The 12,191-nt window shown below is 42.0% G+C and overlaps 2 protein-coding genes across 4 annotated transcripts; both read right to left on the reverse strand.

Annotated features, from left to right (window-relative positions):
• Window positions 1–1,888: 1,888 nt before the first annotated feature.
• On the reverse strand, window positions 1,889–6,165 carry LOC120453258 (epidermal growth factor receptor kinase substrate 8). 2 transcript variants are annotated; one of them, XM_039637880.2, is made up of 7 exons: window positions 6,029–6,165; window positions 4,626–5,019; window positions 4,531–4,575; window positions 3,572–4,462; window positions 2,590–2,959; window positions 2,185–2,525; window positions 1,889–2,124 (listed from the first exon to the last, which is right to left on the reverse strand). In XM_039637880.2, exons 2-7 carry the CDS (start codon window positions 5,016–5,018, stop codon window positions 2,029–2,031), a joined length of 2,136 nt encoding a protein of 711 aa, XP_039493814.1. In that variant the 5' UTR covers window position 5,019; window positions 6,029–6,165; the 3' UTR covers window positions 1,889–2,028. The 2 variants fall into 2 exon arrangements, with proteins under 2 accessions (XP_039493814.1, XP_039493813.1); XM_039637879.2 differs by lacking the exon at window positions 6,029–6,165 and adding an exon at window positions 5,463–5,587.
• Window positions 6,166–7,258: 1,093 nt separating this feature from the next.
• Window positions 7,259–11,741, reverse strand: LOC120453287 (chorion peroxidase). Of its 2 annotated transcripts, XM_039637914.1 has the most exons (11): window positions 11,464–11,739; window positions 10,303–10,399; window positions 9,785–10,118; window positions 9,534–9,720; window positions 9,154–9,335; window positions 8,510–9,075; window positions 8,189–8,360; window positions 7,965–8,132; window positions 7,782–7,899; window positions 7,566–7,725; window positions 7,259–7,398 (listed from the first exon to the last, which is right to left on the reverse strand). In XM_039637914.1, exons 1-11 carry the CDS (start codon window positions 11,537–11,539, stop codon window positions 7,368–7,370), a joined length of 2,091 nt encoding a protein of 696 aa, XP_039493848.1. In that variant the 5' UTR covers window positions 11,540–11,739; the 3' UTR covers window positions 7,259–7,367. The 2 variants fall into 2 exon arrangements, with proteins under 2 accessions (XP_039493848.1, XP_039493849.1); XM_039637915.2 differs by lacking the exons at window positions 7,259–7,398; window positions 7,566–7,725; window positions 7,782–7,899; window positions 7,965–8,132 and having other exon boundaries at window positions 8,247–8,360; window positions 8,506–9,075; window positions 11,464–11,741.
• Window positions 11,742–12,191: the final 450 nt, after the last annotated feature.

Genomic DNA, 12,191 nt, shown 5'->3' on the forward strand with positions numbered 1-12,191 from the left:
TAACGTTAGCGTTTTTAAGCCGCGTTGAGTTGGTAAGAGCAGGTAAGGCTGGCCGGTTCCACTGTACTTGCATCTGCGAGTGTGTAAATCAAAGGCTCCCCGCATTTCAGCTTTTTTCTCTCTGCTCCAATTTAATGGCGCTATTGAAAACGTCGCTGCGTTTATGCTTTATGTAATTTATGTTCGAACAGTTGTCGCTTTTGGCCAGGACACTACTTATCTCAGCTACGTTTTAAGTGTACCTAACGCTATTGGTTATTGGTCTTTATTGCTCGGCCATTGGCGACCCGCCGACCTTTCCGAGTGCCAAGCTATGTAATTTGGGGACACACGGCTGACATGACCTAGAGAGCTTTTCTTTCGAAAATGTTTCGAAATCCACATTTTGGTTTCATTTTGTGTGTCACTGGCTCTGCGTGACCGTCGTTACGGCTAATTGTTTCATTAATTAAACATTGGGGCCGTCCTAGAGCCAAATGCACATAATTGGGGACACTACTTGGCATAAAAAGACACCCGAATTTTTGTGTGTGAATGCAGTAAAAATATTTCAAAGCTACTGAAATACGTTTTATAGATAATTTTGAAGGCAGAATTCAAAGGTAATTTTTATAATTTCTCATGATTCAAATGTTTAAATGCTTTTCGACTTTTAAATTGACCACAAAACGGTATAAGCAAACAGCACCTAACAGCAAACAAGAAAAGCGTTTAAAGTATGTCTTGCCCGGAATGTTTGCCGCTGTCTAAATCAATCGTATTACCAAATCTCCAAACAGTTGGTAATTATCTGTCAGCATTACCCGGCCGTAAAATGTGCAGTCGACAAAGTTGCATGGAAAGAGGTATGTTTACCTTAGCAAAAAACCAATCATTACAATCGTCACATTCACACACAATTTGATCTGTCAAATGTATTACAGATCGATTAAAAGTCCTATCCGTAACAAAGGTTGACAACAATCTGGTATCAGTCATAACTCGTTTGCTGTTTGTTTGTTCGTTGCAAATAAATTTGAGTCTAATTGATTCAATTTGATCGACTCTTAAACCCAAATAACCCATGGACCTGTTTTCTGCGTGGCGCGTAATTGCAAAATTAATTCGTTCTAATTGGCAAAACCGCCGCAGAAAGCGAAACAATTGGTCATCGCTTGTAAACTACCCAAACTCGAAAAATCAAAATTCCCAATATGATTCGAATAAAAGTTGTATTTTTATGTTTCGGCCAGCAAGTACACGTGAACCTACACTTGTTCGGCCAAGTAACCAGGCTAACAAGAGACCGGTTAGAGCCTTGAAACATGTGACTTCACAGATCTGAATTATCGGGTAAACAGGCGCGTGACTTACATTTTCAAATACTTATTTCCTCCTCAACATGCCCCCAAAACAGTCACATGGCACGCCACGCCCCTACCGGTTTCAAAACGCCCACTTACTTGATGCTTTAGGGTGCATTCACATTGCAGAATTTATGAATTTATGAAGATTATCACTTATTGCACTTGAGCGCCGTCTATTACTTCTTCATAACATTAAAATCATGTTTATGGAAAAAACATTTTTCGCTTGTTTCGTAACTTTGTTGATTGAAGTCTGCAGTTCAAGCTGCAGTTCGACATATAAGGTATCTGGGTTAACCAATAATCGTTGCATTAGGACTGTTCCATAACCAGTTCTCAAAGTTTCTTGTAATGATAAACATATTCTTGTCTAATTAATCATGCCACGGCTTCGAATAGCGCAACTAATCACACCACTTTTGAGTTAAGGGAAGTTAAGTTCTCTACAGGAAATCATATTCATTAGATTAATAATTCGATTTCTTCATTTTATAAATATACATACATTTCATTTCATAAAAATGCAAACATTCAAAGCGTAAAAGTCGAACCCTTTTTTGTCTTGTTTTTTAATGTACGTATGAACACTGTTTAACATAAATGGAGGATTATTAAACATAAATAAATTAATGGCATCTGAAGCATTATTGTCTCGATGGTCTCCGGCTATAGGAGAAAGACCTTAGAAGACCTCGTTGGGATTGCCATTAGACTGATCGGCCTTTTGGCGGGCACGTGCCAGTTTGGCAGAAAGCTCCGATGATCGAATGGTTTTGTACTGCAAAATTGGATATGGGAATGAATTTGATAAGATTAATTATTATGTACAAGAACTCACCTCGCAGAAGTTCTTTTGCAGCACGATCTGGGAAATGAGGCGGCGACTCTCCCGCTGGCCAAAGTAACTTTCGATGGTGTGTGGTGATAGGGCGAAGATCTCCTCGCCACTAAGTGTGTGCAATCGCTTGATAATGATGTCCGAGAAGCCCTTGCCCCGCAGCCACTCCTCCACCTCACGTGGCTTTGAGTTCTGGTTGATGTAGATTTCCGGCGTCTTAAGGATCTCGAGGTCCTTGCGCCTCTCTCGCTGCTGCAGCAGAAGTCGCAGTTCGTCGTTCACGTCGTCATGCATGTAGTATGCTTGGTCATCTGCCTCGCAATCGTTGCGGGCGCGCATAGCTGTTATCACAATAAACGACAATTATTCATATTATGATTGTTTTTCTTTTGTTTAGGTACCCACCTGCTAGCGCTCCTGCCGCCGCCATGTTGCGCTTGAGGGTGCCACTGGGCGTATTCGTCTGGCTGTCGCTTGGTGGAGGCATCGGTGGTGGGACTGGCACGTTGGGCATCGAGAAGGTGCGCTGCATTGCCTTGCCATTGGCCGCCGGCTGCTCCACGGGAGCGGTATACATGGCCATGGTGTTGCGGTACAGCGGAGGATTGACCTCCTCGCCGCCGTTCTCCGTCAAAGCCATCGAGGCCAGCGACTCCGTGTCCCGGCCATTTACTCCGGGCTCAAAGTTGTACGGCGTGAGCACTGTGTGCGGCACGTAGCCGATGTTCCCGTACGAGTTACGGGCCTTCCACCAGTTGCGGGAGTCATCGATAATCTTGGAATCAGACGAGGTATATGAACGTTATAAGGTCTGTTATCGGGTTGATGTGGTACTAAGATCGCGTAAATGGGGAATCGATAAGATTGGTGTCATGTATAATAAAACTGGTACATAGTATTAATATAATCAATGTTTAGTAATTCTATTCTTGGTTTTTGTATGGTGAAACGGTGTCAATGACCTCTCATCTCAACTACAACTACGGGGTAAGTCCCTGAATTTAAAACTATGGAATCATTTTTTTTCCGTCTAAGAATTTTCTTATCTTAATAACCAACACTTATCTAAAGCTTTTATATCAGCAACATTCCAAAACAAAAGATTAATATAAAAGTAAAAGACCTGTGCCTTATTAGATGTCAAGTGATTCAGTTTTCACACGTGGACATACATACCTAAATGAACAAAACTGGATTGCATCAAAAAATAATTGCCTTTTACAGACAAACGATTTGAAATGCTGAATCGTGTTAAATCATATGCAAATCTTAATTAACAAGCAACTTGAAAATGGGATGTTTTCGTGAAATGTGCTAAATGACAATAACAGACGTTCATTCCACGACAATTAAATTAAACCGCTTTCGATGATTATTAGTTACGTACCTCCAAATACTCTCCCTTCGTAACCTTCAGTTCCTTCTCGTTGGTGGCCGACTTATTGAAGGCAACCTCGGCGATCTTCACGTTTCGGCTCTCTAATCTGCTCAGCCAGGTGCGATTTCCTAGACCTGGACTCGGTGGCACTGCAACCGGCACTGGCGAAGGCGTTGTGCTCTTCTTGAGAGCAGGAGCCAGGTACGGCACCTCCTCATCGACCACCCAATCGGGAGACCAGTCGTCGTAGAAGATCGGGTGGTAGGAGCTCTTGTGATCCTTGAACTGATCCTTGGGAACCGTCCAGTTGGGGCCGAGGCTCTGCCACAGCTGCTTCTCGTTGGAGTCCAGAATGCCGTTGAGGAAGGCAATGGTCTCACGACGCAGAAGGGGATTTACCACCGCCTGAGGCAGACCCGCATCCTCGTAGATATCGTTGCAAACGGTGACGATGGACTTAAGCGAAATGAAGACATTGTGCACCGGATCGGCGGGCTTGGCGAATTGGTTCTGCAGCCGGACGGAGTATATCAGGGCCAGTTTCACCTTGGCCAAGATGTCGTGGAACTCGCTCTCGATCGGGGGTCGCGATCTCAGGACCAAAAGTCCCTCACCGTGAGGATTATGCTGCTCCTTGCGCAACTTCAGCTCGTTGAGGGCCTCGGCGGCATAATGAAGTCGCGCCATGAACCTCTCGATGTCCTCGAAGCAGTGGTTTATCACCTGGACATCCCGCTCGGTCTGCTCCTTGTCCAGGGCATTCTTCTCTGCTGCTATTCCAGCCACTGCAGCTGCTATTCCATACTGATCCTTGGCCGGCTGGTTCTGGGGCCTTTCCGGCTTGGGCAGCACAATCGGTGTCTTGTTGCGATCCACTGTCACAGGCGTTCCCTTGCTCAGCTGAAAAAGCAAGGAATTTGGATTCAATTTGGTTTGGAGATCGGGAAACATTTCATTTTGCAACTCACCGTCTTTAGATCCTCGACCAAAAGCACTGAACTGACATCGGCCACCTATGAATGATTTAATTATTACAGATCTCTAACAAACAGGGGCTTCTCACCTGGAAGATGTGCATTTCGGTATTGCCCAGTGAGATTCCGGGCACTGAGAAGATGAGGATATTGTTGAATGACTCCTGCGGATGTTCGCTTATGAAAGCCGTGGGCTCCGTAATCAGGCTGCCTGGGAAATTCTCAATCTCCTTCATCTCACTGTCCAGCATCACCAGCCACTGTCCATTGAAGCTCATGAACATTTTGTGCGGCCAAATGCCCCCGGTCTTCTCCAGTTCGACCAGAAGCTTCATCTTCTCCTTCGGCTGCTTGACCTCAGCCTCGTTCTTGAGCTTAAAGGTGGCCAAATGCTCCAGGGCATAAGTGGGTTTGACCTCGTCGTACTGCCCATTTGCCTGATTCCCGCCGGGAACTCCATTTTCGTAGCCGTTTTGTGGCATCCTGGGAAATAAGAAAGTGTGCAATCCAAATAACTATCGTTTTCCATCATTTGTTGGTTCTTTCCATTTTAAGTTTGGCATTAACTGCTAATATTAACTGCGCAGTTCTTCGCCCATCTTTTTGTGTTTCGTTGATAACACTACATTGCAACTAATGCATGACAGAAGGTAATTGTCGATGACTAATTGTAGCACACCGAAAATAGGTCCAAACTTCAATTGTTCAATAGAAAAATATAATAGCTGGTTCACAGCTTACATTTAAGATATGTTAGCCCAGACCTAACTCAACGATTTTTTAAATTTGTATTTTAAACAGTTAAACAGTAAAACACTAGGTGTTCGGAACTGACGCCTAGGTATACCGAAATAAGATAGACAGGTGTTGACAATCTGTGCGCCAATCTGTGATATAGACACCTGTCCATCACGCTTGATATTTACCCATACTTGACGGAAATGGGTCGGAAGTATTTCAGGGTCCTATTGCCCGGCTTAACCATTCCGCCGGTGTGGAATCAAAGCGATCTGGTAAACTATTGATTCCGAATGGGCAATGCGAACCGATAGATAGCTACCTTTAGATACCTTTGCATTTGGAAACACATAGGTACCTAGAAGAGTACCTAATACACCTGTGTGGTAGCCAACTGTCCGATTAGATAAACGCAATTGGCACTGTGTTTGCGATTGCCTTGCTTTTTCAGTTTGCTGGTCTTTTTTTTATTTTTGCAGTTATCACAAGCCAGGAAATTCTTCGCAAATGAAGCAATCATTAATGGAAGCTCATTACATAAGGACTCCAATATAAGAGTTGATCGCGTATTTTTAGTCCGTGATTGTGGGTCACTTATTTACCGCCATCGTATGGCTGGCATCGTTTGGCTGGCAGCTGTGATTCGAGATTTATTTATTGCTTTCACTGGCATGACATCAGATCCTAAGATACCGATGTCTGTGCCATATCTTTGGTATCTTGATTTACGGGCTTAGAAGCACCGATGGGTTACCTTGTACTGCCCACTGTGCTCTTTATTTATTTTTTTGCTCTTTTTTCGACCCGAACTAGCACTAGCACTCTCGACCCGCTGCGAATCGAATTCCAACTCCAACTAACTGACGTTGGCTGGCCCAAAGGGAATCGGCGATATCAGCTGGCTCATTAATTGATTGCCTGAAATTGCGATGGTGCGTTATCGCAAAAGCAAAAGTGTGCCTTATCATTTGGTGTTGTGCTCATAGGCACTTTTTCAATCTTATCTGGGAGCAGAGAAACGAATACAAATACCATTCCTTATGAGAGAAACTGCTGCCTTTGGGCCTTGATATTGATATCAGCCCACAATGGAACCGTAGGGAATGGTCAACAGTTGACCCTGGGGCCAACAACAAATCAAACTTTCGATTAAAGATAATAAGGTGTACTAGGAATTTCTTCAGTTCTTTCAAGGACTCATTTCTATCATCAGCTGCATACTGGGTAATACCTATAATAGCTTATTAAAAATCAAGTTACAAGGCAAAATCCACGCTTCTTGGATTGGTACTTTAATATATATTTTATATCACAACAATGCATCTCTATGATTATTTTAAAGGTCAAAAAAGTCTTTTATGTATATACTTTCATGGAAAACAGTCTCATGACAATCGAAAATTAAAATAATTTATGTCATGACGTGTGTGCATAATTTCGATCAATTAAAATTGAAATCTACAAATAACTTACTCTTTATCTTATACCATTATCATATCCAACTTCTGTATGCTGCTTATGAATCATTCCCAGCCTAGGAATGTCCTTTATCATAAATTATAAGTTGTAAAGCAAAGCTGTAGGGTCTGAGGCAACTATTTTATGAGATTATTGGCCAATAACTTTTATTGGAGCTAATTGTGACATTCTTGCCGTTTAATGAGGTTTGGCCACTATTTCACGTAATATCAGAAAAAAGCGACCCTCATTGCAGTTCAAAATGGGAATTGTTCAAAATGGAAATACACGTATCGCACTGGCCGCAACACTTTCTGCAACGGCTTTTAGTATAGTAATATTGCGTGACTTTAACGATCCGCTTCTGAGTTGAGAGTTATCAAAAGTGTCAGCCAGACAATCGATCTGTAATTCCATGTCTATTTAAACATAACGATATGGCAATACAATCAGATATATCTGTAATTCGATGTTCCCCTACACAAAAGTATAGTTAACAACCAATATAGCAAAAAGATAATAAGAATCAAGATGTTATTGAGGTATTTAATGAGTTTTGGCTGTTATACAATTTTTTGGTTTGGAAACAATCTTAAATTGGTTGCGAAGTGTGAGCGGCGTTGTATTCTCACCCTCTAGACGTCTTCACAAGAGACCATTTGATTTCTGTAAGGAAACACGAAAAAAAACAATCATTAAGGTTGTAGATAATTTTGGTTGCCGAGCTTATCACTTCAGTACTCAGTGGAATATCAAATGGGAATCAAATTGTGTGCAGACTGTGACTCAAGCGACTGACAGGTGATCTATTATGATTTCTTTTCAGTACTAACCTGGTCGATGGTAACTGGAAAATATTCTGCGGAACAGCTGAAAGGCCGGAGCTCAGGCACAGGAGTTTGGTTCCATTGAAGTGGCGATATTGCTCCACCAGTTCATTGTGTTTCGGGGCTTTTTGCTCGTTTTGCTTTAGAACATGTACGAATTGCTCGGCTATAAGAAAAGTATTTCAGAGATAGAACTACATTTTATAACATGATAGCTCATACAGATAATGCAGCTGAAGGTGGGGCCAACGGATCCGTGAACAGGCTTCTCCGAAATACCACCCACAATGAGGTCCACATCAGCCCAACTGGCGTAGATTGTCTTCAGCTTATCCAAAACCTTGTTGAATGAGTAATTTGAAACTATATTAATAAAAGGATAGTCGTAATAAATGAACAACCCACATCGTTTGGAATGAAGTGCTCAAAATCTTTCCAGCTTTTTACGGGTTCGGACAGGACACACGACTCCAAGTACCGATGGTATGGCAGCAGACCGTGATCTCTGCCCCTTTGGATATCGAATGCCAAAATGTCGGCGTGGGTGGGTCTGGTGTCCTTGTGCCAGACGACCTGTGAGTTAAAATTTGATTTTTGGGATATATAAATATCAAAATCATATTACTTACACCACCGGAGTAGGCCGCATCCATCTTCATGGACTCCTGGTTGAGTAAACTCTCAAGGATGTTATTTAACTTTTGGGAAGTGTACTGTAACTTTGGCTTGTAGATTTCTTCTTTGAGCTCAAACAGATTTCTAGTTGGAAGCTCCTTGCTTATAAACACATATTCGTTGTTTCTGGAGACAAGTGACATGTTATTAAAAGTACTCGGTAAGTATTAATATCTTTTGTAATCAATGATCAAATGTTTGTATTATTTATCGTATTAGTAATGTATATGGCAATCAATTTGTTCATATATTCTTCAGCACATTATGGCACTTACTTTTCAGTTCCGTAGACTACGTTATCCTTGGTCAAATTTTGGAGCTCATTGGGCACCATTGAGAAGTAAAATCGAATGGCAGCCACCGCAAACTCATTGGAGACCTCCAAAGCACGACTACCGTGTTTCCTCCTAATCTCACTAGCCAACTTCTGGCCGATCACCTCGGGAAGCCACTCTTCAATCACCACTCGACGGTATATATCCACATTGACGGCCTTGGCTGCTTGGAAGAGCTTTTCGTCGCTCCACCGGGGATTCCTTTGCTGCAGCTCGGCAGCCACTTTGTTGTGGTTGCGCATGAAGATCGTGTAGATCAGTATGGAGAACGGACTGCTGTTCACCCGCGAGTCTCCGGCTGCAAAGCAGGTGCCATCTCCAATTCTCTCCCTGGCGCAGAACGAAGGTCCTTCCGCGTCGGTGGCAATGGGAAGCAGGGCGTTGTCGAACTCTCCTCGTGGAGTTGACCTCAACAAACCGCCCTCAAGAAGCCGCAACTTTCTCTCCGCTGATGCCGTGAAACCGTAGAGTTGCGACAGATCCAAGGACCCCGTGGCCTGGTTGAGCTACATACATGTAATACATATGGGTGTAAGCAATCAGTGATATTTTTACGTGGTTTTTCATAATTGAATTCTTCTCACCTGCTCGGCGCCACCGAAATTGCAATCAGCCACGGCCAGAGCACTTCTCACATAATTGAGGCAGCTGGGCACGTCGTATTTCCCACCGGGCTGGTATAGAATCGGAGCACATGCCGGGTGGTGGTGACGCGGCTGAAGGTTGATCTGGTCACGGCTGCAGCACTCTATCGGGGCTCCATTGCCTGGGAATGCACAACTCATTAGTTACATAGATTTACTTTAACTAAATAAATATAATTTGTAATTGAATTGTATGTATATATCTTCAAGTCAACTTGTGATGTCCACAGGACTTATTTTCAGGGCATTAAATAATTGTTTAAAATCTTTGTTTTAGCAGTGTTAAGTATGGAAAGAAGAGGTCATCGTAAGAAACTTACTCATTGATTGCGATACCGGCTTGCTGAGATCATGCTCCACAAACTGCGCCCACTGAGGAAGGCCCAAGTTGGAGTTGCTTTCGACGGTTTGTTGTTTGGAGGTTTGAATGTTGTCGGGCTCATATAGATCCTTACTGATGGACCACGCAGCAGGCACCGTTTCGCGTCTTCCGGAATTGGGAAACATCTGAAAATACCATATTGCCCATAAAATTCCTTTTCCGCATCCTGGTTTTCTGGGCAAAACATACCTCGTAGAATCCATTCCTGTAGTGGCTGCTACCAAGTAGCCTCCTAAAAGCATGGTGACCCTCTCGGTTTCCCTTGAGCGAGTTTTCACACTCCGTTCGTAAACTACTGCCCTCTGGAAGTGGTTTTTGCTCCAGGTAACTGCGGCACTCATCTCCATCGATTTCATTGGGCAGGCATTCGCTGTTGAAAACGAGCAAGCTCGACTTAAGGATCTTTAGGGCGAGCTTGTTGTCCTTCTTCGAAGCTAGGCTGGGTAAAGTATCCAGGAGTTGGCGGTGTGAAAGGCTACCGTTCTTAACAGTGATATCGGATCCCAATAGAGTGTCCTCCAGACTGAAAAATTGTGTAGAATTCAAGTCACTTTATGTAAATGTTTAAATTTAAGACCGAATACGGAAATACAGGTCGTGCTACAAATTTAAATTCCCCTTTTTACAGGTATATAGTTACAGTCTGATAGGTGTCACTCCCAAATTCATCAGCGTAACTGGTTTTCAAAGTAATCAGTTTTACAAACCGCTTTTGCCTATTTACTGAGTCCAACGCTGTTTCTACATATTGCAACCATTTCGAGGCAGGAATCCTGTTCAATTCGGCATTAACATCCCGGCTTGCTGAAAATTTATAAAATGATACAATTAAAATGGTTAGATTTCAGCTCATACAGATAATGTCATTGTCATTGTTATCATTTCTCTTGCGAATTTCAAGTTCTAGGCGCCGCTTTAAGGCAATTGACTCATTTAAAGAACACATAATTTATATCTACGATATAATTAAATTGTTCTGGAATATTCCACAAATTAGGACTTGTCAACACACTAATAAAGTCAATTTAAAAGTACTATATCAAAAGGTGAAGACACAGTAAAAATATGGTCATTTGTGAATGTTTACTAAACTGTCGGATCTTTGTTGAAAGTGTGCATCCCCCAATAAAGAGAACTTTACCTGGCTACAGTATGTTAATTTAAATGAATAAACATCAATTAGGTCTCACGCTTATAAAAATCTATTGGGATCTGATCGATCGGTAAACAATTGTTGATTGGGGGAATTCTTTTTCGGAGATTAGCTCTCAATATATGTATGTGTGAGCACCATTGGGGTTAGCTTTTGGAATTTATTGGAATCTTTATCAACAAGTGCATACATATATGCAAATGGGGTTTTCTAAATGTAATAATTTAGAAATGTTTACTACAATAAACAAATGCAGTCATTTTTGATGATATAACGCATGAGCTGCGACCATCGTTCACTTTGCACTCGTAGGAAATTGGAAATTACATAAGTAATAAAACATTTCCCAATTTCTATATATATTTTTAATATTATTACTTGAGTAATAATATGATATATAATATTAATAAACTGAGTAGTGCGTAGCTGGTGAAATGTATCGCTAAGAGGCGACCAGCCTCCGTTTGATAATAGCCATCCTGCTTTATCAATAAAATATTTATTTACTTCAATAAAGTTTTTATTATCATAATAAACCGAATATAAAGCTATAAAACTAATAGGCTTCTTTCTTTTTGCCCAACTTCTCTTTACCAAGACGACTTCATGTTTACTGTGTTCTCTTTTAAATGAAATTAGCATAGGCATGAGATACTTGACACCAAAAGATCGTCATAAAGACAGAGTTTGACTTAAATATTGCTATCAGACTTACAATTTGCATCGCTTGTTGTCATTAATGATGCTCCTATTATGAGAGCCAGCAGGCAGATGTACTGAATTCCACCCATTGCAGTGTTCTTTGTTCTAGAACTAGGGTTTTCAGCCACCGGTTGTGATTCACAAAATACCCGCACGTCAATGGAATTTAAGTCACGTCGCTAGCTTGTGATAAGGAAGTGATCCGAAATGCGGCTCAATCGGACCTAATCCGAGTTGTCCGTCCAATTAAACCGTGCCGACGGCTCAGCGATTCGTAGACTACTGAGCTTGGGGGCAAGTCTCGACAGAATCGAGCCGATGGAAATGAGTCGGGTCGTTATCACGCACAATGGAACCTCATCATCTTGATAGTCATTATCATCTGGCTGGCAGCAGACTCTCTCAGCGGGTGAATAAAATCGCACAAACGTAAACAAATGTTATTTTTGTTTGGGCTTGGTGAATCAAACCGGGCGGACAAAGCCGTACCAACACTAACGCAATATGCAAATGAAGACCTCACCTGCGGGATTCAGTTCAGCCCACGCCTTTGTCAGTCCACATACTGATAAATATTACGTATGTATTTAAGGTGTAGAGCTTTTTAAGCCATTTTTAACGCCTGATTTGATATTTTGTTCAACAGATCGTTTAAATCTACCGCCACACTCAACATTTTCGATATTTTGAACCAGTGGTTCTCTAGTTCCGGCGTGAAACCAGTTCGTTTATTGAATTACC

The sequence above is a fragment of the Drosophila santomea genome, chromosome 3R (assembly GCF_016746245.2).
Source record: "Drosophila santomea strain STO CAGO 1482 chromosome 3R, Prin_Dsan_1.1, whole genome shotgun sequence".
Classification (NCBI taxonomy): domain Eukaryota; kingdom Metazoa; phylum Arthropoda; class Insecta; order Diptera; family Drosophilidae; genus Drosophila; species Drosophila santomea.

What these genes read in the sequence shown, in the direction of transcription:
- LOC120453258 (XM_039637879.2), bottom strand. Translation starts at nt 5,521, where the DNA reads ATGGTTAAGCCGGGCAATAGGACCCTGAAATACTTCCGACCCATTTCC. An exon ending in CCGAAATGCACATCTTCCAG is followed by an intron (nt 4,576 to 4,625) that starts GTGAGAAGCCCC and finishes AATCATTCATAG; the next exon opens with GTGGCCGATGTCAGTTCAGT. An exon ending in TGGTCGAGGATCTAAAGACG is followed by an intron (nt 4,463 to 4,530) that starts GTGAGTTGCAAA and finishes TTGCTTTTTCAG; the next exon opens with CTGAGCAAGGGAACGCCTGT.
- LOC120453287 (XM_039637914.1), bottom strand. Translation starts at nt 11,539, where the DNA reads ATGGGTGGAATTCAGTACATCTGCCTGCTGGCTCTCATAATAGGAGCA. An exon ending in ACAGGAATGGATTCTACGAG is followed by an intron (nt 9,721 to 9,784) that starts GTATGTTTTGCC and finishes TGGTATTTTCAG; the next exon opens with ATGTTTCCCAATTCCGGAAG. An exon ending in TTCCAGTTACCATCGACCAG is followed by an intron (nt 7,399 to 7,565) that starts GTTAGTACTGAA and finishes GTTTCCTTACAG; the next exon opens with AAATCAAATGGTCTCTTGTG.